Raw genomic sequence first — 26,161 nt, 5'->3', positions numbered from 1 at the left:
GTGTTGTAATAATTTCCCGCCCCACTTCTTTCTATCCCATTCTTTTACTTACTTTCCTTATTTGTAAATATGCATCATGTTTATTTTATTTTATTTTTTTTGTCGTGATATCCATACTTTGTATTTATGTTTCATGCATCTTGATTCAGTTAAGTTCACATTTATGAATTTAATCAATTCCTATGTGATTATGTGCGGTACTTCATGTTCTTGAGATGATTCACATGTCATATCTTAGAAGCCGACTCTTTAGTTGCATCTCATGAGTGAATTATATTAGGATTTTGTATAAGATCATGCATACTAGCTTTGTTTTGTAGCTGTTCCAGGGACGTCAGTAAATATGTAAGTTTTTATAGTTTAGCATCCCGTTTGTGTGCATTTTTCTTACTATGTTTAGCATTTTACCATGAGACTATTTGCTTATGTGATATAACTCTATGAATGCCAGTGGATGGAGGTTGTGTCGCTTAATTTGGAATGATGTTGATTTTCATGTTTGTATACTCAATTTATTTGGGTTGTGCATTTTTAAAACTCTTTCAAAACTACATGAAATCAAGTTGTTCCAAAGTGGGTGACATGGTCTATACTTGTATGCTTCATATAGTAAATTTTATGATTTATTAAATAGTCAAAATATGAACATATAAAAAAAATAAAATTCATATCATGGTTAGTAAAGGCCAATCTTTTGATCGGGTGAGCGGGGGTGCTCAATTAATGACCTTCCCCTCTCGTACCTAAGGTTCCGAATCGAGACAATTTTAGTTATGACGAACAATGGCTTTGGTACGAGTCATGGGTTTCCTGAGTTTCCAAAATATTAGGTGGCGACTCTGAGATCTGATGACGCAATCCATTTGTGGCAATAATTTTGTAATAAAATGGATTTTCTATAAAGTTGTCAAATCTGAACTTTCATCTATGTTTCACATTATACTCGTGAGATTAGATCAAAGAGATCGAGGGTCTGAACTATTTAACGTGCGCGGATACTCCCGGGCATGTCACAATATTGTGTTAGATTATTCCTACTGGACTGTGGCTCACCTTATTTGGAAAAAAACATTTTCAGGTAAGGATGACATGCCTCCACCAAGGCAATAGCAGGTGAGGGATCTTCGGGAACCAAGAGCTTCTTATTTGTTATATTTTGTATAGCCTAGGACTTTAATTGTAAGGGCTAGTCCCACTTTTGTTGTAACCAAGTCAAGACTTGGAAATGTGTAAGCCCGAAGGACATTATTTGTAATAGACTCTTTTATAATATTAATTTCATGTAATGAAAGGACCATTTAGGGGTGTTCGCGGATCGGTTTTGTGCGGTTTACGGTTTGGTTTTGACCCGCCCGCATCTATGTGGTTTGGGAAAAAGTCAACCCCCAACCGCCCGCAGTGCGGTTTGCGGTTTGTGCGGATAGGGTTTGCAAATGTGCGGGCGGTTGCGGGCGGTTTACACTTTTTTCTTTAAAAATTAATTTTCGAGTTTTTTTTTCCCAGCGAATTTAAACATCAGATTCATTTATATATTTGTGATAACAATTTTTTGATGAGTTTACAAATAAAAATTGAATATCAATGCATTAAATGAAAGTATCCAAAACAAAGAGACCCTACACTAACATTTTTGCCATGAAAAAAATGTATATCAATGCATTAAAGGTTGTACTCAATTAGAATTGCCAGTTCAGTAATCGATAATCAAACTATAAGTTCTATCAACCATTAGAAGGAAAATTTTATTAGGAAAAAGTGGATGAATCACCAATGAAAATCATATAAAAAACTAAGTTTAGGACTTGATAATGCTACAGCATTAAGAAAGTTGAGAAATACTTAAAAATAAGGATCCTAGTGTCATAGAGAATATAATAGTGCTCCTGTAAAAGTTACAAAGTTGGTATATAACAAAAAATAATAATAATAATAATTAAAGTGCGGGCGGTTTTTGCGGGTTGCGGGTTTAAACCGCGACCCGTCCGCAACCCGCAAATTTGTCATATTTTAAACCGCATCCGCCCGCATTATGTTTGCGAAACCGCCCATTTATATGCGGGTTGGGCGGATTGGGCGGTTTGAGCGGTTTGGATAAACCTTTGTCCACCCCTAATTTACACTATGATTTATCTTACTATGTTTATGCTTTTGAAACGTATTTATCGTATTAATTTGAGGGCGTTATAAGTGGATTTTTGTAGTTTATTTTCACTTTTTGATTTATTTGTTTTTTGAATTTTGCTAACTTTTTAGATTGGTCGAACAAGATGGGTAAAATACTGGTTCAAAAAAAACAAGATGGGTAAAATAAAATAAACAATTTTAACATAATTTTAAAAAATTTAATTAAGGTAGATGGAAATTGATTCAGATATTCTATTAGGCCCCGTTTGTTTTGGGCTATAGGGAAGGTATTGGGACTAGTAATACCAAGGTATTACTAAAGTCCCTGTTTGTTTGCAGAGAAAGCTTTGGGACTATTAGTCCCTTGGTATTGCTAATACCTTTGGAAGGGGGATTGGTAAGGAGGAGGTAGAGATGGTATTAGAAAATAGTGAGGGGGATTAGAAATTTTTTTATTTTTTATATATTAGAAATTTTTTTTTAAATATAATGTTTAATTTTTATATTTTTATATTTTTTTATTATTTTATATAAAAATAATTTAACAATTCCTCATTATTAATCCCCTCACTATTAATCCCCTCACTAACAATCTCTTCACTATTAATTCCCTCACTATCAATCCCCTCTATTTTATCTCCCAAAACAAACGGGCCTTAAAGTCTTACTTGGGTTGGGTTGGGTTGGGTTGGATTCCATTCGATTCGTGTGCCTGTCTGTTGTGTAGACTTTACGACATCGATTCAGCTTCCGCCTTGTTGTTCCTCCTCCCATTGCAAGGCCATAGACAGACGATCCACACACACCGGTCCTTTAATCTCATCTCTCAGCTAGCTTATTAACCAATTTGTTAGTAATTTTTCATTTTAAATTATAATCTGCAGTCTGCAGACTGTCTCTCTCTCCCTTATTATTCTTCACTTGTATGCTTTTTCTCATCATCACTCATTAGCTGATCTCGCTGCAGCTCTTCGTTGTCGACGGATTCACCAAGGATTCGCCGAATCTTCACAGCTACCCAGTAGGTGATTCTTCTCCCCTCCTACTTATATTACCATCTGTAATAATCTCTATTGCATATTGATGGAAATTGCTCATTAGATTTTTCTATTTCAAGGATTGGGGATAATCCTTAGGTTAGGGCTCAATATTTCAGAAAATCAATCTTTTCCCCCAAATTAAAGCATGTACAGTGTACCTAGTTTATTTTTGTAGGTAAACTGGTCTCATGGATTTAATTCCTATTAAGTGCTAAAAATAATTTTTGTGACGATTTTTTTTATATGTAGATAAAAATTGACAAATAGTGACTTTTGTTTTTTTGTCACAGTTTTTATAAATTGTTACTAAAATTTATAATTTGTGACATTTTTCTGTCAATAATTTTTTAAATTGTCGCTGATAGTTAAAAATTAGTAATTTTTTTAGACGATTTTTTTAAACTGTTGCTAAAACTTATAATTAGTAATTTTTTTGTGATAAATTTTTTAAACTGTCACTGAAAATTAATAATTAGTGACTTTTTTAATAGTTTTTGATAAAAAAAATGTCGTTAATTATCATAGGGCCTATTGAATAATAGCTATTAGGATTTACACGTAAGTTTCCCTTATTTATATGTGCAACTTGAGCTAAAAAGAGTTTTAAAAATCATGTAGAAATCATTTATTGGAATAATATTAATCCAAATGTATAGCCTGTATAGCTATAGATGTTGTCTTGTATATCCTGTATAATTGTTTCACTTTGGACCTTTCTTTTACTTGCACATGATATTCCATAGGTATGGTACTTTTTTCTTTTCTTTTTTTTTTTTTTTTTTTTTTTTGGGGGGGGGGGGGGTATTACTAGTCAATGCTGATTGGTTCTTGAATTGGAATCTGATAGCTTATATCAATTGGTAAAAAAAAACAAAAAAATTTTGCATGTCTTGTTTCCGATAGATGAAGTCCAAGTTCTGTCCCTGAGTGCACAGTTGGGAAGGGCAAAAATTGATGAGATCAACAAGAAAAATTCTTGCATTTTCAATTCGGGATATGCTAAATACACCCAAAAAATTCTCTCCACATCCATCAATTTGGGATGGTTGTTTGGGCTAGTAAGAGTGTAACCGTAGAGATTGGTAGTAGTGGTGGCTTTCAAGTGGGTAAATGTTGAACCACTGATAGTTTTGATAATCTTGGGGTAGACTGGATATTGTGTGGTACGGATTATACTTGTTTGATTGAAGTGATTATGTGGCATTAAATTAGTAGTTATATCGTAAATCTGGTGTAGTTTATTTCCTTTAATAAAAAGATTAGCATCATCAGCAACGAAAATATGGGAGAACAGTGGGCAAGATCTCTTAATTTTGAACAAGAAATTGTGTTGTTGAAAATGATTTAGAGGCACATTGGCAACAAGCAGAAAAAAATATGGGGACAAAGGGTCTCCTTGATGAAGACCTCTGGAGGGAAGTAAAGAAGCTTTCTTTTCTCAATTAGCAAGCACTGAGTAGGAAACTGTTGAGACACTCTACATAACCCATTGCACCAGAGCTTCTTCCATGTTCCTGGGGCCAGAGCTTTGAAACAAATTGGAAAAGAAACCTGAATATGCACATTGATGTCTTCATTCAAATTGAGCCAAACTCCACTGCTATCATTCACCTTGACTAAATGACTCTGTTGGCATCTCTAGGTTACAACTGCATGAAAGAAAGGTCATACTTTAGCCATCAGAGCGGAGAGCATTGGTGAGAAAACATTTCTTGCCTTTTCATAAGAGTCTCCATTTCAGATTTCAGCATCTGTTGGGCCTGAAAGTTACATTCCATAGGGGTTGAAGCTGAATATCAGTGAACTGAGACTTTATATTAGCATCTTTAATCTTGTTATTGCCAAAAATTATCTCAACTCCACGTTTAAGGCTGCTCTGACACCTTTTGAGATTTTGAGAAAGCTTAAACACAAGGAAACTAGCTTGAGTGGCCTGCCACCTGGATTGAACAGCATCCCTGCATTCAGAATTAGTCGACCACATATTTTCAAATTTAAACAGTCTAGACAGAGACTTTTTTAGGGGGAAATACTTATGTTACATGGACTCAGATACAGGTGTTGGCTATGAGTACATATTTAGAGGTCGGATCCATCAAACCTCAAATTTAAAGGTACTTAGACTCGGCAAAAAAGTTCATATTTTTATATTTTTAATCTATTATGTAAAATAAAATAGTATTATATGTAAGATACATTGTCAAAAAGATATTTTGGTCATTTTGTAGAAATTATATAACAACATATATAATAATAATATTGTTATTTATCAATATATAAGGAGTGTCCGATGAAAAGTATCATAACCATATCCCACACCTTTATCTAAGTGTCGGGTGTCCGACATGGGTATTTGATTTATATTGGAGGGTCCATGTACTGTAACATAGGGGAACACTACAAAACAATAGAAGGGGACAGTCAATTAGATTAGAGCCATGGCATACCTCATGATAGACCTAGCATATTGGAAAAAAAGGGTCTCCACCCCACTATAGCTAAAGCACAATCTAATTATTCCCGAATATCATCCTTCTCCTTTCTTTATTTTATTTTATTTTACATTTTACCATGTATATGAGGGCCCTTGAACAAGTCCATAAAAGCACAATCAAATAAGAGCTTCTGAAAATGTTCAGTCTATCTTCTCCTGAACACCGCGCCCCCTTGCTTTTCCCACACCGAGCCAACTTCATTGAGATCACCCAAACATAGCCAAGGGTATTGATTCTCAGCGGCAAAACCTCTAAGATAGTCCCAGAACTTCATTCTCTCTTTCTTGTTGGTAATGGCTGCTATGGTTTTAATGCAATTTGTATACAATATGTTTGCATAGTTTGGTTCGAAGCATATTTTTGTCAGGCAAGTTCATGATTTCCTTCTTGTGTAACCCTTTGTTTTAAACATATATTATTTCCTCCTTTATGCCCTTCTAATAAACATTTCCCTTGCTTTTTAAGGAATACGCTTGCAGGAGGGAAACCACAGCTGGGATTTAATGAGTGGTGCATCTGCCTCTGGTGGCACACGGACGGCTTTCTCCTACTGTGTACAGCAAATACGAAATTATGACTACCATCATTATCTCTGCCTTCTTGAACTTCCCTCAAACATGCGGAAGGCTGCGTTTGCTCTCCGTGCTTTCAATGTTGAAACAGCAAGAGCTATGGATGTTGCTTCCGATCCCAAAATCGGCCTTATGCGCCTCCTTTGGTGGCGAGAAGCTATAGACAAGATATTTGCCAACAAATTAATTGAACACCCAATAGCTCAGGCCCTGTCATCAGTAATATATGAGCATAAAATCAACAAGGGCTGGCTGACACGATCCGTTGAAGCTCGAATCAATGATGCAAAAAGAGAGGTTACTGAAATCCCAGAAACAATTGAAGAGTTGGAGCGGTATGCTGAGGACACTGTTTCAACTATCTTGTACATGACTCTTCAAGCAGGTGGTATCAAGTCCACTGCTGCAGATCATGCAGCTTCACATATTGGCAAGGCTAGTGGCCTTCTTTTGCTGCTTAAGTCGTTGCCATACCATGCCAGCCGCAACCGTCAGTTTTCTTACATACCTGCTAACGTGGCAGACAAACACGGGTTGTTGGTTAACCAGGGAGGCCAAATGGAGATTCGCATGGACTCTCGTGACCGTTTGTGTGATGCTGTTTTTGAGATGGCATCTGTGGCTAATTCGCATCTCCAAAAAGCTTGTGAATTAGCTGGAACGGTGCCTGAGGAAGCTCGTCCAGTGCTTTTGCCGGCTGTGCCTGCCCAGGTTCTTTTGGATTCTTTGAGACGTGCACATTTTGATGTCTTTGATCCAAGATTGGTGCGAGGGATTCTGGGTATTCCTCCTTTGTGGTACCAGTTGAAACTTAAGTGGCATTCATTGCGCGGAAAGTACTGAAAGTTTGTTTTGTTGATTTTCCCAATTGGTTGGCAGAGTTCAATAGAAATTTTAAATCGTTCAAAAGGGATTTGTCATTTTCTTTGAACGCATTCTTTGATCTCTCAAGACCACTTCTGTGTGTTCTTGATAGTAGCATGCATGGAATTGTCTTGAGAACTTTTAGAAGCAATTAATGTGTAGTGGGAAATTGCGATTTTTGCAATTTACTAACTCGTGAGCATATGTATAAGAAATTTTGCTTCAGAGAGAGCATTGTATTATTGGTTTTGACTACGTCAAATTCTTGTTGAGTATCCGCAATAATCTGCATGCTTGTTGATATTCCAATTGAATCTCATTCTCTATCTTTCAAGTATTGTGGTCATTTACAAGGAAGGACCCATGATTTTAATTGTAAGGGTGAATACACTAAGGTCTACATTACTACTAATATTTATTTTATTTTATTTTTTAATGGGTCGGGTATTAAATTTTTCATGAAAATCTTAAGAAATTCTGAACCATCATCCAGCACTCGATAGAGCTTGATTATTATCTTCAGTAAGGCATGATTAGTTTCCCAACATAATGGGTTGAAGTCTATTACTTGTATCAATTACTTCAACCTTGATCTGATATGATATGGTAGACATGTTTAATTTGTGCAGGTAAAGGAGAGGACTTCAATTAAAACACAAAATGCTGGATTGGGCACTCTCTAATTCCGATCGCTCCACCCCTTTCGGCAACTCATCAAATGTGTCTTATCATTTTTATCAGTCTTGAAAATATGTATGTATCAAATATATTATTGGTTTCTCCTTCGAAGGTCTGATCTTGCTACAGAGAATTTTCCACTCAACAAATTTCACCTTGATACTTGGCATGGATGTTGTTAACCCGAAGGTAGCTGATCTTCTTTATCTATGCAAAGGGTAAGCACTGCCCTTTCTATCTTCTTTTTGTGTATTGTGCAAACTGACTTGAAAATTCTTAGATCATTTTTAAGGGGGAGATGATACGGGTAGCATATGCACTGCAATGAATGAGCATGATACGGGTTAGATCATTTTTAAGTTAGCACACGGCTTCTCTTCAGTCAACTGAAATCTAGTTGTGAGAGAATACCAACCATTAAGTTGCCCTTTATTTATCGCTGTTATGCACACTGGTTGCATACTATGTGTATATATTTTCTGCTGGACTTAGAACATGATGAATATGATGCATGCATAGCCATTTTTCTGAATATCTCTAAACTTGCTTTGAATTGAGTCTTCATCCTCCAGACAATACAGGATTATAAATCAGGAAAATAACTCCAAAAGAAATCTCATATTGCTGTAGTGATATCACGGGGTATTATCACCAATAGATTATAATAGATATAAATTATAATAGTGATAAATTATAATAGTGATATCACCAATAGAAATCTCATATTGCAGTAGTGAGATGAGTAGTGTCTATCTAATTTCCTTTGTAATTTTTTTTATTGGCCAACAACACCATGTAAAATAGGGTCGCTGTTACAATCAATATTTATCCAAATTTGGAGGGGGTTTTAATCTTGTGCTCTAAATCTGTTTGGCATGTACTGCAGTTAAAAAGACATCCGAAGAGGGACCACAAACAATGATACACTGAATTAACATGAATGGTACATGGACAAGATTGGAGATTCGTACCCGAAAAGAGTCATTCCATCCTCGAGAGTTCCGTGAGAGAACCTGGTTTGGTCGTTATTGCTGATTGGATATATCTCAATTCGATGGTAACTTATCCTTTCTTTTCTCATTCATCTTGTTCTCCTTTTTATTTTAGGCAGTCACTGTTCATTACCAAAAACCACTAATACCTGAAATTTTGATCAAACCCATGAGCGCATTTAGGTGTTCATGCATTGAATTGGTTCAATTTCAGAGTAAATCATGAACTGGACTCAACAACTAGACTAGTCTCTGGTTTCAAAAAAAAAATTAAAATCATAATTGAACCATTTTTATGTAACAATACCATAGGATGAACCATACCAGTTCGGTTCCATAGTTCTTAAATAAGAAGAGATATGTTACATATTTTATAATTTGACACTTTCATTACGCCACATCATTGTGATTCGATGTATGAGACGTTTTTTTTAAGGAGTTTCAAACATTTTTTGTTCTATAGTAATAAAAAAACTAACAAGTAGCATCGTTGAATTGGTTAAAGCCACTCAATTTCACAGTCAAGGCTAGTGTTTGAATTTTACATTTATTAGTTGCTTCTATACTTTTGTTTGGTTCGATTCTCAACTGCAATTAAAGTGTTCAAATCACAAACTAGATCAATCTGAACGGTTCAACCATTTTTAAACCGGGACAGAACTTAGACCAATAGTTGGGTGGAAAATTAAGTATCTCTGGAGTATTATGTGATCATATTTTTTTATCAATTATTATTCATTATGTCTTTTTATATTCCTCAAACACAAAACACAAATAATTAATATCCCACTTTCTTCATTAATCATATTATTATGAAACACCACGTGACCATAATAATAATATATTTTTTTATTCAAAAACAAGTTTTATTAGAATAGTATGATATTCGATAAAGAACAATTCAATTTGCATTTTTGTAAGAAATTTTTTGAACATTATTTATTAATTTGGTATAATATTACTTTATATCACTAGAATTATGGCAAAATATCATTTATATGATTGGTGATATAATAATTTTTTTTCTTTAAATAAATAAAAAAAATTGATAGGAATTAAATTAAAAAATAAAAAAAGTAAACGCAAATAAATGCTAGAGGAGACCAAGTCCAATTTAATTTGGGTTGTAGGAATAAAAAATAATTTATACACAACTAACCATCTCCACACCCAAAATCATTAAAAAAAACATATATATATATTAGCTGGACAAACACCTCAGCCTCCAGCTCCGCCGTCTACAGAAGCCGCCGCCGGCTCCGCCGCCGGCAATTCTTGTCCGAACATTCTCAAACTCGGACACCCGACAAGGTATCTGGATCCCACCCGGGTGGTTATGCCCGTATTCCTTCTCTGCCTCCCTCAACAAATCCCCAAAAAGTGGGTGATTAAAGTATATCACAGGCACCAAATACCTATGCGTGTCGTCCTCTTTCTCCCCCACGTATACAGCCAAGTGCCCTTTCGGTACTGGTTTAGCCTCAACCGGGTCTTGACCCACCCGAATGTACCCGGACTTGGAAAAACAGAGCCCTTGAGCTCTGTTCTTCAGAGAACGACCCCATTTGCAGAGCTTGGACATGGCTTTGCTCGTCGAGTTCGGTGGGTTTAGGTGTTGGTATGTTTTTCGGTGGATTGCCCATTTGAAGATCTTCGCGAGCTTGAAACCTCTGGTTTTCCTCATGATTTGTTTGAAGGAGAAGTGGAAAATTGGAAATGGGTTTGTTAAAAATGAGGCCAAGGGTCTAAAATTGACATGGGTTTGTATATAGAGACTCTGTTTTGTTCTGGGTTTGTCTCTGAAATGTTTTTCAATCTCGTTTATAGTGGTGGAGGAGTGAGAGATTCGTAGATTCGAAGAATGAGGTTCGGTGGATGATGGACTTCTGGGACGCCATTATATACTAGAGTTGGGCAGAGTCAATACATGTGGGGGTGAATATGTCTAGATAGAGAGTTTTAGAAAGAGAGTCGGCAGAGGCTCGGCACGCGGTGAAGACTAGAGGGTCAAAATTGAAAAAGTCAGCTAATCTAAGGCAATGATTGGAGTGCACGACATTTAAAAATTAAAGGTAAATTATATTTTGTAATTTTAAAAATTATATTTTGAGGTTTTTAATTTTATAATAAATTATTTATTTTATTAATAAATTATCAAGTCAATTGACAGTTTTTAATGATGTTAAAAATACGTTTTAATTAATAATTTAAGTAATTTTATTATTGTATAGGAGAATAATTATGAATTTTATTTTTTAATTAATTTTATTAAATAAAAAACTCTAATAAGGGGGTATTTGTAATTTTTTAAACGACAAGGACAATTTGTATTTTAAACGAACCTTAGGAGTGTATTTTTAATTTATCCAAAAATAAATAAATAAATAAAAAAGTTGAGTTATTGAATTTTGCAAAATTTTATTCAGTTTGTTTGGTTTGAATTTTCAGAATTTACTTTTTAGAAAATGAAATTTTTGTATTTTTTGTTTTTACTGATTTTTTTAATATTCTAAGCATTTTTTTTTTAAATTTTTAGATATACCTAACATAAATACACTTTAAAAGTATAATATTTTTGATTTTTTTTAAAAAATTCACTAAATACCAAAAATACAAAAAAGAAAAAGAAAAAGGAGAATTCAATATATTTTTCATATTCTTGTATATTTATTGATTTTTTAAAATATTTTTTTTACAAATATTTTACTTTTTAGATATATCTAAGTAAGTTACATCTAAAAAAGTAATTTTTTTTAAATTTAAAAAATATTCATTAAAAATAAAAATAAAAAATGAAAATAAAAAACTCAATTTTTAGAAAATTGAATATAGAAAATTGAAATCAATCACACTGATTAATTTTTGTTTATTCTGTATTTTGTTTGGCGTCTGGGGTTTGCTTATTTGGTGAATTTTTTTGGGCCTTGTTTACAAGTACTCTTAGGACACAAGTAAAAAACCAAAAAAATTGAAGCATCCAATATATTTTTTACTAAATTCAATGTGCTTTTATTGAAATTACTACATTTTTTTAATATTTTAATATATTTTTAAAACACTTTTTACATATTTTGCAACATTAAACAATGTTTGTGGTATTTGTTAGCATTTGCCATTTTTTTAAGCTTATTTTCATTTTTAATGAATTCTTTTTTAAAATTTTTGAAAAGTTTTTAGGCTCTCTAGCTTTATCATGCATGATCAAGGGTGACAACGATTAAGAAATGCGACACGTTTCATCACTTGGAGTATGAAACGTGCCACATTTCTTGTGTTTGGATTAACGTATGTAACTATTATTTATGCTGTTGTGGATCATATCTATGATGTTATAATTTGGGGGCGTGACAACTTAGTATCAGAACGTACCGGGAGGAATGTATTTGTAATTTATCCATTATAGAAAGGACCAATTAGTTTCACTGAATTTTTTTTCTTTTTTTTTTAAATTAAAAATATAGAAAAATATTCAAAAAAAAAATAAAAATGGCCTCTTTCTAGCCTGTCGCGCAGCGTGAAGACACTGTCCACCAACCTATTGCACCAGAGGATGACATGCCGGCAACCGTACACGCTGCGTCGCCCAGACGTCGAAATAGGTCCCCCAGAAGAGGTGAAGTAACGAAGTCCCCTAGGGATGAGGCGCAACAACATGGGGGCTCAAAGGTCGCGAGCAGGCATGCCGCTGCGCAAAGTGAGCCGAGCAGACCGGTGCACCCGCTAAGCTTTTTGGTCTTTATTGGAAACAAATCAATGACCGAAGCTTTTCGGTCTTTATTAGAAACAAACCAATGACCGAAGTAGACCCAATAGTTCGTGAGCCTAATGTGGCGATGGAATTCACGCGGCATTTGTGCACAACAACTCCCTGCAACAATGTACTCAGCCTCAGCAGTCGAAAGTAGGGGTGGGCGCAGGTCGGTTGCGGCCACGGAACCTTTAATCCGTCATCCGTTCGCTAGATTGGCGAATTGGAGAAAATCAATCCACATCCGCCCGCCAATTCGACGAATGTGGATTGAGCGGATTGACAGTTTGACGGATAGATGCGAATCGGTTTAGCGGTTTAAAATTTTATAAATTTTCAACATAATTCAACTTGTGCACTTCCTCAAAAAAGAAAAAGAAAAAGAAAAAGAAAAAAAAAAGTATCAGTTAATGACTTAAAAAAGTATTACAATCATTGTATGTCTCATCCAAAGAAAGAAAGTTTGAAACTTTAGAATATCACAATCACTACATGCCTTATCCACATATTACAATCATAGCATAATTCATCCACATAAAGTATTACAATCTGTGGTTCTTAAAAAATAAAAACAATTCAAACCACCAAAACCATGAACAGAGCAGTAGTAGAGATTGTATATTTCTGTATTGTTACATCTATATATGTTTTTGAAAACAAAAACCAACCAACGTATATCATATTTTCCATTTATTATTTTTAGAGTTAGATTTAAAAACCAAAAAATATATTCAAGTTGAAAGCTTTTTTTCAACAGAATATTTAAATTCATTTTCAATTGAAAACACAAACAAAATATTTAAACAAATTGAAAACACAAAGTCTTATAAATTACTAGGGGTGCTCGCGGTTTGGCAGTTCGGTTGCGGCCAAAGGAATCTCAATTTTGCCATCCGTCCGCCAAATTGGCAGATTGGAGAAAATCAATCTGCAACCGTCCACTCGTCATCACGCATCCGTCCAAAATGCGGCGGATCGGTTCGGTTCTGTCGGTTTTGGCGGATCGATATATCCGCTGCTCACCCCTAGTCAAAAGAAAGATCGTATTTTGCTTTTTACTATGCCAGGAAACCAAATTATTCCCAAGGTAAAAACACCATTATTCGCACAACGAACACACTTTGTGTTTACACTCTTTCTCACAGAAAATTAAATGCAGCAAAATGCAGAGAGCAATAGCATATTTTAGGATGAAAATTTCAAGTGAAAAATTCAAATGAGTGCCTGTCTATTTATAGATGAAATAATGGCTAGACTCTCTTTGAAGAAGAACAAGATCGTAATAATGCATCGTATAGGACTTATTACAGGGACCCTAATTTTAAAATTGATGCAGCATAGATCATAGGAAAGGAGCCTGTGTCCTACGAAGCATTGATTCAAAAGGATACAACTATTGATCATCAATTTAAAAAGAAAGACTGGCATAGGAAATATTCTTTTAATGTATCAAAAGTAGATGAAATATTTGGTGAGGTTTGAAAGACTTACGAGAAATGTGTTTATCATGAAATGCCTTAGTCCTAGCCTTGTAAATTTTGGAGCTCTCATATGCATCATTGCGGAGCTCCTTTAACTCGTTAAGTTGGAAGTTTTTATGGACATCAGCTTTGACCATATCAAAATTGAATTTTTTAATGGCCCACAAAGCCCGGTGTTCTAACTCAACATGGAGATGGCATGCTTTCCTGAACACAATCCTATCTGGAGACATCTCGATGGGTGTCTGAATTTTTAATTTTATTAATTTAAACCCTAATTTTCTGATTTGTTTTCTATAGCGATTCTGGTTTTGACCCGACCTTTATTGTATTCAGAACTCGGATTTCGTGGCTTAATATTATTATTCATGTCTCTTTCTCTCTTTTTCCTTTCCTATTTGAGTATTGGAATGTTTTGAGCATGTTTGGGACAGGTTGGTTTCTAATTTGTCAATTTAAAAATTTTGAAAAAAGCATAGAAAAGACAAAAATAAACAAAAAATTAGTGGATTTTTTTGGGGACTTATTTTAGCTTTTTCAAAAATTTACTTCTTAGACAAAAATTATAATTTATTTTTCACATTAAATTATTTTAAATTGCAAATTAACTTTTTTCGTGGGTCACAATTTCCCAACGATAAGCAACTGTATAAAAAGTGCTAATTCAAAAAGAGCAAAAAGTAAAGTGGTGTTTGTTTTTGAGGAATTAAGGAGTGTGATTAGATTATTTGTCCATTCGGATTAATAGTATGTTGTTTGGTTTAAAATTTTTGTACTAAATTATTAGTTTCAAATCTATTGGGCTATTGTGTCCCGGGGGGGGGAGTGAGACACAAATGAAGGGATAAAAGAGGATATGTGATTAGGTAGTGAAATGACCATTTTGACTCTCTACTATTTAATTATGTATTATATTTAGTAAAATTCAATAAAATTTAAATGTCTCAATTTAAAAATAAAATAATTTAATTTAATTTTTGTTGATGTTTTATTTATTTAATTTTTTAAAATAATTTTTTATAGATATTTTATTGATTTTTTTTAAAATTTTGTTTATATTTTATTTAATTTCATTATTTAAATTTTAACGTATGTTTTATTTAGTTTTATTATTTAATAATTATTATTATTTAAAATAAATTTATTTAAAATTTTAATTCAAAAAATAACATATATTTTTATTGATATTTTATTTATTTAATTTTTTAAAAATAAATTTATTTAATTGTGTAAAAAATAAAATAAAATAAAATTTTATTTAATCTAGTTAAAAATAATTAAAATATTAAAGATATGCTTAATATTGTAATTACTTAGTAAATAATAGAAAATGGTAAAATAGTCATTTGAACATTTATCCATCTCTATAATATCTCAAACAAATATATGATTCATATCCTATCCAATCAAATAGTCTTTTCCTGACATTTAATCCCATGACTAAACAAACATAAGATACAAATCTAGTCTAACCAAATAATCTGAAGATAATATATCTCAAGACTAACAGTCCAATAGATAATCCCCCCTTCGTCTAAACAAACACACCCTAAGAACATAGAAAAATAGAGATGATTATTTTCTCATTTTTCATATTTTGCACTGCCCGTCTTGTTGATGATGAAGAAATAGGATAGGTATAGATTTCACTTTCACGTACAGTTTGACATTGGTGCTGTTTGGTACGGACACGGGGTCCTGCTGTGTTGCAGTCCCTGCCCTGCCGTGATTTCAAACGGCAGTGTTTAATCATTTTTTTTTTCCCTCTAAAACGGGCACAGTTTCATTTTTGTTTTTTTTAATTTTATTTTATTTATTTTTCATCTTCTCACTGTGTGTTTTGACATGATAAATTACATTTTACTTTAAATCCTAAAATAAAAAAATTACATTTTAAAAATTAAATCTTAAACCTTAAACCTTAAAATAAAAAAAAAAATTTAAAAATTAAACCTTAAACATAAACCCTAAACCCTCAAATAAAAAAAAATAAATTTTAAGAATTAAACCCTAAACTTTAAACCTTAAACCATAAACCATAAACACTAAAATAAAAATAAAAAAAATTAATAATTAAACCCTAAACTTCAAATCCTAAAATAAAAAAATAAATTAAATAAATTTTAAGAATTAAACTCTAAACCCTAAAATAAAATAAAAAATTTAAGAATTAAACCCTAAACCCTCAACCATAAAATAAAAAAATATATAAATTTTAAGAATTAAATCCTAAATCCTAAAATAAAATAAAGAAAAGTGTAATTTATGACACCAAAAAACATAGTGAGAACATTAAAAAAAGAAGAAGTAAAACTATGCCGTTTTAGGCACAGCGGGGAACACTGCATAGCAGTGACCCTGCTCCCGTTTGGTACAACCTATTGTAAGTTAAAAGTTAATAATTAGAAAGTAAAAATAAAAAACTTCCCTTTTTCAATTTCTAAATAATCAATTTTTTTTTTTTCAATTTATTTAAATTGTTTGTGCTTAAAAAGTTATAAGCAAAAATTGTACTAAACAGTCTGATACAAATTTCTAAATTAAAATAAATTATAATCACTCCGTATAATCTACACCAACACCCCAATTGTCATTGCTTTAATTAACTTATTAAATACATTTACATATATATTTTTTTAAAATAGAAATAAATAAAATACTAAAATATTATCATAGTATTCATTTCCTCTTCTATAGTTCTTATTTTATATCGCATATCATGCCTCTTTTATTTTTGTTAGTTTCTCATTTTTAAAATTATAAAATTAATTTGTTCCGTCTTGACTCTGCCATTGAAATGATATATGGGACTATAGTATAATAAAACAAATCCGTTCATTTTCCTGCCTCCCATCTCGTTGCCATCCTAAAAATTAATAATCATTCAGTTTATAGTAGACAATTGATTACATTTAATTATTAAAAGAAATAAAATAAAATAAAAATAAAACGTACATGACAAAGACAATTTATATAAAGTACGATGTACAATCCATTGGATGATGTAGACTGACAAATTAAATTTTAGATGGTTTTTAACTCGATGGAATTAAGATTTTTCAATGGAGGCATATAGGCCCAACTCTTTTTGGCTTTAATAACTTTTTTTTGGGTGAATAACGTTAATATCTAGTAAGGGTTGTTTTGAAAAGTTAGTTAAAAGTTTATTTTTTAATTTATTTTAAAAAAATGTGTAAAAAAATAAAAAAATGATGTGATTCAAAATAAATTAAAAGTCAAAAAATGACTTTTTACTATCTGTCCAAAAGAGTCCTAAATACCATAAGGTTCAGCCATGCACACACCACCCTCAGATGGTTCCACAACTAATATTGCACTCACAATGTTATGGATCTTGTTTACCCACACACACCACGTAGTGAGATCAATGTTGTTAGTCATGATACAATTTTTATAATACACAATTTTATGATTTAATACGTTTAGAAATAATTTTATACTTATGATATATGATGATATTAGTAAATGATTCGCTTATGGGTTGGCTAGATGATGGCTGGTTGGATGGTATGGGTTGGAGTCTCTTTCTCCATATAATTGTAAATCAAATCTTTTGTACATATTAGAAGGTATCCTCCGATCAAAAAAAAAAAATATATTAGAAGGTGTTCTTAATGAAAAGTCTACTGATGACTAAAGATCTGCATTACTGATGATTAAAGACATGAGCTCGATGAGAAAGATAATACAAATAATAATGATATATTCTTCTAAATTAATGAGCTCTAATCACATGAAAAGTCAAAAAAAAAAAAAAAAGAGCAAAAGACACAAACATCACTATCACAGTGAGATTCATACTCCATTAGAATTATTAGAGCTCCTTTATTAGAGTTCCAAAACATTTTTGTAATACAAATTAGGAAAATAAAAATTTTATAATGTATTTTTTTTTTTTTGGGTAAATAAAGACATGCATTAAAATAACTATAACGTATTACTTTGCCTGGCATATATATATATATATATATATATTGTCTGTAGTGCATGTTTGCTAGGGCTAAGAGGCATGAGTCACATATGCCCTTACCATGCACCTCTGAGTTGATCCACTATACTCATCTCAACTTGATGACCACCTTTGCTGTTGCATAGCCCAACTTAACTTGATCTAGTTGGACGTTGGGCCCGAATATCGATCCTATATGTTAATGATTATATACTATTTAATATTTTATTCTTTCAAAATGTTTAGACTTTTATAATACTTATCCTTAAAACACTTTCCTCACTTCCTACCAAGTAAAATGGAACACTCCGCTCAATTAGTTATTCCTAACTGAACTATGCTACTTCGTTCCACATGTGATCGGGCTAAATGAAATTTTACCAAGCTAAATGTAGCTCGGCCTTCATCATTTACTCAACATGTTACCTTGGCCCGCACATGGATAGAGGGGCCCAAACCCATTGATCGTCCTAACAACTGCCAGCCCAGGATCGAGCTAACGGGGAACTGGCTCGGCCCAATGCGCGACTCAACATCAGCAGACGACTTTCCCTAACTCTGCCCAATTTGCACACAAAATACCATCTCAATTCAAATATTGATTTGACAATTATAATGGGTGTTGTTAAGATCACAACCGTTGACATATTCTTAGAAATGGTCCAAATTTACGAATCCACTACACCGAAAGCATGTGAGTGGCAATCCTTGCATGTCATGCTCTGATTGGTGGAAAACTTGGCAATTTCAGGTTTTGGACCACAAAAAATTGGAATCCCTTTTAGATGATGAATTCTTCAATCAACCACACACGTGTCCTTCTGTGTTCAGTTCGATATATATACCCAAATTGTTTATCGCGTTTCGACCTTTGCATGGCTATAGTTAGGTTGGCCTTTTGTTTTCCCATTTAAGTTTAAAAAAATAACAAAATTATTATAACAACAACACATGAATGTATGATGGAATTCGTTACAAAACCTATATGAATGGTTAATTAAAATTGTTTAGAGGTAGATTTCACTAATAAATTTTGTAAAAAATTATCTGTATATATTTTGTATTTTATTTTGTGATTACAATAGCAATATTAAATTTATTGGAGATATTTAATTTAAAATTAATTGATCGTGAGTGAAGTGACTTATATTCATGTATATTATGTCTGTAACCAATTTTCAAATAAATTTGTGTGTTTACAACACTGTTTTCAACTCAACCAATTTTCAGATCAGTTTATTTCAAACCAGAACTAATTACCTATAGGTGGAGTAGCTTTTGGATTATGAGAACCATCCAACTCAATCGTGTTGCCGACGTAAAATTAATTTGATCGTGGGCAGTGTCGTCTCTAAATTATAGGGCAAATTACATATACCTCTCTCGAGATTTAGTTAAATTACAGATGCCCCTGAGGTTTAAGAAATTATAGATACCCCTGAGATTTATATTTTCATAACAAATTGTCTTCTGAGGTTTATATTTTCATAACAATTTACCTCCTAATTTGTTATGCAAATAGTACCTTTAGGAGGGTATCTGTAATTTTTCAAACCTCAGGGGAGTATCTGTAATTTTACTCAATCTCAAGAGGGTATGTAATTTGCCCTTATTTATAAGAATTGTCCGGTCGTATGTAGAGGTGATGGAGAGATGAGAAAATGAACTTGGCAAAAGACTTAAGTAACTAGAAGCCACTCAAGACTTAATTTTGATATCACATGTCGGTTTTGTTGGAAACATCTAATTCAAAACTAAAATTAACGATGAAAACAACGTGTTGAAAAAAAAGAAGGTAGGTGAGAGAAGTTGATATAATATAATGCATGTAGTATTCGTGTTGTGATCTTTGATAAAAGGTTGGGGCAGAGAGAGACACAGGGGACATGACAATTAATTAGACACAGAAAGAGTGGCAGAGAAAGAACTATTAGTAGGACATTTGGGAGAAACAAAGATGAAAACGTGTGCGCCGTATGGAACCTTATGAGAAATGAAATGGTATTTTTGTCCCAACTGTTAGAAGAAGGGGTTGGGCATGAGAACTGTTTAAATAAAAAATATTATTATGATTATTAATTAAATTAAATTAAATTATTATTTTTTTGTTTTTTGTAAATAATATATACAAAAGACCTTACAAAAATGAGTGGTTTAAATTATCAAAATAAGACTTACTCTGATACATTACATTGATTATCCTCAATTTGATTTTGATTTTATTTTTAAAATAATCTAATCATGAGCTTACAAGAAAAATGATTTAGATCCTCGAGGTGATATTTGTGAACCTGATTGGATCGGTCTCCCTACGCAAACTGGAAATAAGTTGAGCCTGTAAATGAAAATTCCACACTTTCTTGTGCCCAAGGAAGAATTGCCCAATGTAAATTGTTAGAATAAATGTATAGGGAAAAAGAGATAAACAATTATGTATGTATTATTGATTGTTATATTGAATGTTACAATGATTCCTATATATATAGAAGAGTAGGTGGTAGTAGGTGGTAGGTGGAGTAGGTGAAGTGGAGGTGGTAGGTGGAGTAGTAGGTATGTTTACAATTTACAATTTACATTAACAGCCCCCCTCAAACTCAAGGAGGATAGGTACTAGCCAACTTGAGTTTGGAGAGAGTAACACAACAGAAAAATAAGCTGACAAATAAAATTAAAAATGGGATAGGAGACATTGTATGGTCGTGTCAGACCGATGTAGAAGACAGTTTATGGGGTCATGTCGGACCGTTGTAGAAGCTGACCGGAATCAATGTCGGGACAGTTTACGGGGTCATGTCGGACCGATGTAGAAGCTGACCGGAATCAATGTCGGGACAGTTTACGGGGTCATGCCGGACCGTTGTAGAAGCTTGTGGTGGTGCACCAAGGGGGCGACTTAGGGAGTGCGCCATGGGGTGGCTTGGGTGGTTCCCATGGTGGGTAACCATGCTCACCATGAAGAAGACAGTTTATGGGGTCATGTCGGACCGTTGTAGAAGCTTGTGGTGGTGCACCAAGGGGGCGACTTAGGGAGTGCGCCATGGGGTGGCTTGGGTGGTTCCCATGGTGTGTAACCATGCTCACCATGATACATGATATATGTATAACCCCCCCTCAAACTCAAATAGGTGTGAAGATAGAAACCTATTTGAGGTTGAAACAAAGGGATTGATAAAAGCTGACCGTTGTAGAAGACACTGGATGAGTGTGTATATAGGCTGCCCAAAAGATATACATGGATATATATATCGAGCCCTCAAAAGTCGCGCCCTCAAAAGGCGTGCCCAATCTTTCAAAAGGCGTGCCATCAAAAGGCGTGCCCAATTCATAAAAAGGTGTGCCGGACATTATGGCGAGGCGCGTGACTACCTTGGCTTGCGCGCCCGTTTTGTCGTCTGTCGGCAAGTGGTGCGCGATGCGCGAATCGGCCCTGGCTATTTAAACCAAGGGTGAGGCGGAGGCTGTGCAAACCAGTCTGAAACCTCTGAACTCTCGGAGAGCTTGTCTCTAAGAGCTGCAAATCTTGAAACACTCTGTAACCAACCCTGTCTGACAGTACCAATCGGTAATCGCTGCTTCTCTGAAACACTTAGCAACCCAAAAACATGGCCTCGTCTTCCCGTTCAGCTACCCAGAATATGGCCTCTTCGTCCCGTGGTCTGCTCACTCTCTTTCCCGACCTCAACGAGTCAACAAGAGAGATAACTGGTGCGGTGGCCAGTGAACCTCAACCAAGCGCCTCTGGTTTTGCTCCGTTGAACTTTCCGATGCGGTCGGTGGAGAAAAAAATGGCGGTGTAAACTGATATTGAGGCCAATCAGTATACTTTGAAGTCATGTGTGGAGACCATGACGGCGGTCACAAACCTGTCGCACCGACTGCAGAGTAGGACAAATGAGGTGCAGCAGTTAAACGCCCAACTGGCTCTGCTCCAGCGCATGTATAAGGATGCGCGAGCAGAGATAAGTGTGCTAAAGGCAGAAAATAAGGAGCTGAAGCGGAAGGCCACCGTTATGTTCCGATTTGGAGGGCCGCCATATGCTGTAGTGGAGGAGCAGGGAGTAGTGATCGTGCCCAGTGGAGTGGGAAACACGGAGGCAGCACCGTCAAGGGCTGTCCAGGATGGAGGCAAGAAGAAAAGACTGGCGGCAGAGTAGAGAAGGTTAATCCCGCCTGTGGATGTGGTTGTTTTGTTTTGTTTTGTTTTTTGTTTTTTTTGTTTTTTTGTTTTTTGGTGTAAAAGTGTGATCGGGGTTGATCCCCGATATGAATAAAACAAATGTGTTGTGCAAACCCGGATGGTAGGAAGGACATGCAGAAAAAATCAAGTGGTGGAATGTTTGATGTTTTTTTTTTTTTTTTTTTTGTTTTTTTTTTTGTGATAAAATATATATATTATTGGTGAAATGAGGAGGAGTGCCTACGGAAGTATGGCTCAGTGAGTGGGTGGAGAGATGACACTAATATATTTTAAAATATTAAAATAAGATGTATAATAAAATAATATACAAGTGGATGAGGGGACAAAAGTGATGAATGATGGGTCTGCGGTTGTTAATATATATATATATTAGATATACTCTAGTGGGATGAATGGTGGGTTCTGGCTATTGTCTGTGTAGAGAGAGGTTTGGTTTTAAAGGGGAATCAAGGATATGATGAAAGTGGGCTAGTGGAGAAAAAAAAAAAAAAAACCAGAGAGAGAGGGAGTGGGTTGATTAAAAAAAAAAAAAAATGTTTTCATCATAAAGTGCATGTGTGTGTCAGTTGTGCAGTGTGTGTGGTCTCCTCCCTCTCTAAACCGTGTGTGTGTGTTGTGTGTTTGTCGGGTGTGTGGAGTGTGTGCTGGGTTGCTGCTGCCGTGTGTTTGGCTGTGATGCATGGGTCTGTGAGGTGCCGAAAGAGAGAGAGGAGAGCTGGGTTTTTGGTCTGCTCTATGCTCGTGTGCTGCTGTCTAATGGTGTTTTTCTCAATGGTGTGTTCAGCCCCTCTCCATGTGTGCTGGGTTTGCTGAGAGACAGAAGAGAGAAAATTAGTCTGTGTTAATGTCTCGGTCTCCCTTAGTCCCTGATCCCTCATGCATGGTGTCTAGCTGTGTGGGTATCAGTGTCAATGATGTGTCTTGAGTCCATCTTGTGTGTGCTGTCTCTCTCTCCTTCTTATTCTTCTTCTTCTGTACTTGCTATGGAGAACTTCAGATCCAAACCATGCAGGGATGGAAGGATGCAGACAGAGAGTAGCTTCAATGGAGGTAGGCCTACTAGGCCAGGTCATCCTACTAGCATACATGATCTGAGAAGTTACAGTACTTCTTATGCCACATCATCATCTGAACAAGCACAACCAACCCAGATGGGCAAAGAATTGAAGATCAAGAAAATCAAGAAAATCACTAGTGTTGGGTCATCAAAAAGTTGGAGTTTGAATGATCCAGAGTTGCAGAGAAAGAAGAGGTTTGCAAGCTACGAAGTCTATGCTGTTGAGGGATGATGATGAGCTTCGACATCTGGATCTGGATGAGCGTGGGAGGATTGACGGAGAGATCGGAGCTTGTCCCAGTGATAGCAATAGCTCTCCTATTGATCATCATCTTCAGCTTGAGCGGCGTCTTCTCCGAGAGGGAATCCTATGGAGGGCCGAGAAGAAGAAGAAGAGGACAATGATGCAGCAGCGTCCAGGTGAGGCGGTGCATAATAGGGACTCTCCATCGCTCAAAGGGTTGTAGTAGTAAGTAGTAGGAGGAGGAGGAGGAGGAGGAGTAAGTAACAAATCTCCGTTCTTCCCTCATGTGGGGGGAAGGGAAGAGGAAAATGAAAACTGAAATAGCAAGACAGAGAGAGAATGGATGGGGGTGTTTTAGTGGGAGAAATGTTGTCGCCGTTGATGGCAAAGAACTCGAAGCTATGTGTAGAAAATTCCAGCGGGCAGCGAAGGCAAAGTTGCCGGCCGGCTGCCCGCCGGTGAGAAAGAAAATACAGGCCTAAATCTTATAGCTCTGATACCATGTTAGAATAAATGTATAGGGAAAAAGAGAGAAACAATTATGTATGTATTATTGATTGTTATATTGAATGTTACAATGATTCCTATATATATAGAAGAGTAGGTGGTAGTAGGTGGTAGGTGGAGTAGGTGAAGTGGAGGTGGTAGGTGGAGTAGGTGAAGTGGAGGTGGTAGGTGGAGTAGTAGGTATGTTTACAATTTACAATTTACATTAACATAAATAAAAAAAAAAAAAAAAAGAAACATCAAATTCTGTACGTCTTTAACTTTCTTAAAAAACTAATAAGAGTAGGAAAGCTAATAAACCATAAAAATGGCATGTCTGGACACCACTTTCTACCACAAAATCTCATCCAATATGGTTACAATGATTTAGCCAATTTCCCAGTTTAAACTTACAAATCAAAAAGCTTAGAATTTGATATAACACTGCAAAAAATTCAGATTTTGCGACGGTAAAGTCCCGTCGCTAATACTTCTAATGCCGTCTCAAAAAACTTTTAGCGATGGCAAGGGGGGTCACAACAGAAGGCGTTGCAAAAACTTTTTATGCCGTCGCCTTTTTTTTGCGACGGCAATTGTTGCTTTTTGCGAACGCATTTTATTGTCGCTAATAATATGTAAAAAAGTGAGAACTTTTGCGACGGCACTATTTTACCGTCGCTAAAAGTCTTATTTGAGAGGGCAGCTGATGCTGTCGCGAATTGTGTTTTTTTTTTTCGACGGTGTGGTGCCGTCGCAAAAAAAAAAAAAAAAAAGCTGCCATATAATTATTAAAAATATTAAAATTTGATTTTTTTTTTTGTGACGGTGTGGTGCCATCGCAAAAAAAAAAAAAAAAACCTGCAATATTAAAATTACCTGTATTAAATGAAAAACAATTAAAAAAGAAACCAATAATTGCAAAATAATATAAAAATTCCTATATATAATAAAAATTTCTTCATAATAAAAACATTCTTGCATCCATAACTACACATCAACAAAATTATCCTACTACATAATATTCCATAATACATATATAATGTTTAAATACATAAAGTTGTTCATAATTCAAAATAACATAAACCAAAATTAAAAGTTTTCCTCATCATTCTTCATGGGTAACTAAAACAAAAGTTAGTCGCCTTTTTCACAGGCATGCATTCCACAAGAAGCAAACTTTTACTTGGGAAATATCTGAAAATAAAAAATAAAAATAATTAGTGACAATATAATTATGTATTAATATGTTAATTAAAAAAAAATATAAAAATTTAAGGAAAATGAGTGGGAGCACTAATTAGTGCTTCCACTAATGATGTGGCAGTAGGCTCCACCATGAATGATTTGATGTTTTGGCCTTGGTGCTGTATTTTTTTTCTTTTTTTATTAAGTGCCATGTCATTAGTGGCCTTTTTAGAGCTCTAAAATTAGTGGTCTCTATCATTGTTGAAAATTTAATTGCTATACAATTATAAAGATAATTAAGTAAATAATTTTGCCTAGATCGAAATCCGACTCTAACTCCCAAACCAAGAACGTGATTCGAGTCTCGTCCTCTTCCATAAGTCTCTTGTGCCTAGACGGTCGTGTGTGCCAAGTTTCGTGCTAATCAGACGCCGTGTGGTAATATTAGGGCATCAACACTTCGAATTCAAAATTTATTAAGGAACTAGTTTGTCTAGCATGAAATCCGCCTTTAACTCCCAAACCGGGAACCCGGTTTGAGTCCCGTCTTCTCTCACAAGTCTCTTGTGCCTAAGCGGTCGTGTGTGCGAAATTTCATGCTACTCTGACATCGTTTGGTAATTTTGGGGCATCAACACCTCGAATTATAAGTTTCTTAAGAAACTCATTTGTGTAGAGTGAAATTCGGCTCTAACTCCCAAATCGGGAATCCGATTCGAGTCTCGTCTTCTCTCACAAGTCTTTCGTGCCTAGGCGGTCGTGTGTGCCAAGTTTCGTGCTACTCCGACGCCGTTTGGTTATTTTGGGGCTTTAACACCTCTAATTCTAAGTTTCTTAAGAAATTACTTTGTCTAGAGTGAAATCGGGCTCTAACTCCCAAACCGGAAACCTCATTCAAGTCTTGTCTTCTCCCACAATTCTCTCGTGTCTAGGCGGTCTTGTATGCCAAGTTTCGTGCTAATCCGACGCCGTTTGGTGATTTTAGAGAGTCAACACCTCGAATTCTAAGTTTTTTAAGAAACTAATT

General features: G+C 34.7%; 2 protein-coding genes across 12 annotated transcripts; both read left to right on the top strand.

Moving 5' to 3' along the window:
- The first annotated feature begins 2,792 nt into the window (after nt 1-2,792).
- On the top strand, nt 2,793-10,638 carry LOC114324110 (Terpenoid synthases superfamily protein). Of its 11 annotated transcripts, none has more exons than XR_014344888.1 (4): nt 2,818-2,973; nt 3,092-3,145; nt 7,725-7,991; nt 8,660-10,638. XR_014344888.1 is itself a non-coding variant. In XM_028271839.2 (3 exons), exon 3 carries the CDS (start codon nt 6,163-6,165, stop codon nt 7,072-7,074), a length of 912 nt encoding a protein of 303 aa, XP_028127640.2. In that variant the 5' UTR covers nt 2,793-2,973; nt 3,092-3,149; nt 6,125-6,162; the 3' UTR covers nt 7,075-7,404. The 11 variants fall into 11 exon arrangements, 7 of the variants coding, with proteins under 7 accessions (XP_028127640.2, XP_028127639.2, XP_028127641.2 ...); XR_014344890.1 differs by having other exon boundaries at nt 7,706-7,991; XR_014344887.1 differs by having other exon boundaries at nt 3,092-3,149.
- Nucleotides 10,639-23,076: 12,438 nt separating this feature from the next.
- LOC145802834 (uncharacterized) lies at nt 23,077-23,451 on the top strand. Its single transcript, XM_082895624.1, has one exon. It carries the CDS (start codon nt 23,077-23,079, stop codon nt 23,449-23,451), a length of 375 nt encoding a protein of 124 aa, XP_082751750.1.
- Nucleotides 23,452-26,161: the final 2,710 nt, after the last annotated feature.

The sequence above is a fragment of the Camellia sinensis genome, chromosome 11 (assembly GCF_055761805.1).
Source record: "Camellia sinensis isolate YWXY chromosome 11, ASM5576180v1, whole genome shotgun sequence".
NCBI classification, from domain to species: Eukaryota; Viridiplantae; Streptophyta; class Magnoliopsida; order Ericales; family Theaceae; genus Camellia; species Camellia sinensis.
Note: the sequence above shows the minus strand (reverse complement) of the source record. Positions and strands in the feature narration are given on the sequence as shown.

Coding starts and splice junctions, on each gene's coding strand:
- LOC145802834 (XM_082895624.1), top strand. CDS start 23,077: ATGTGTCTTGAGTCCATCTTGTGTGTGCTGTCTCTCTCTCCTTCTTAT.
- LOC114324110 (XM_028271839.2), top strand. CDS start 6,163: ATGAGTGGTGCATCTGCCTCTGGTGGCACACGGACGGCTTTCTCCTAC.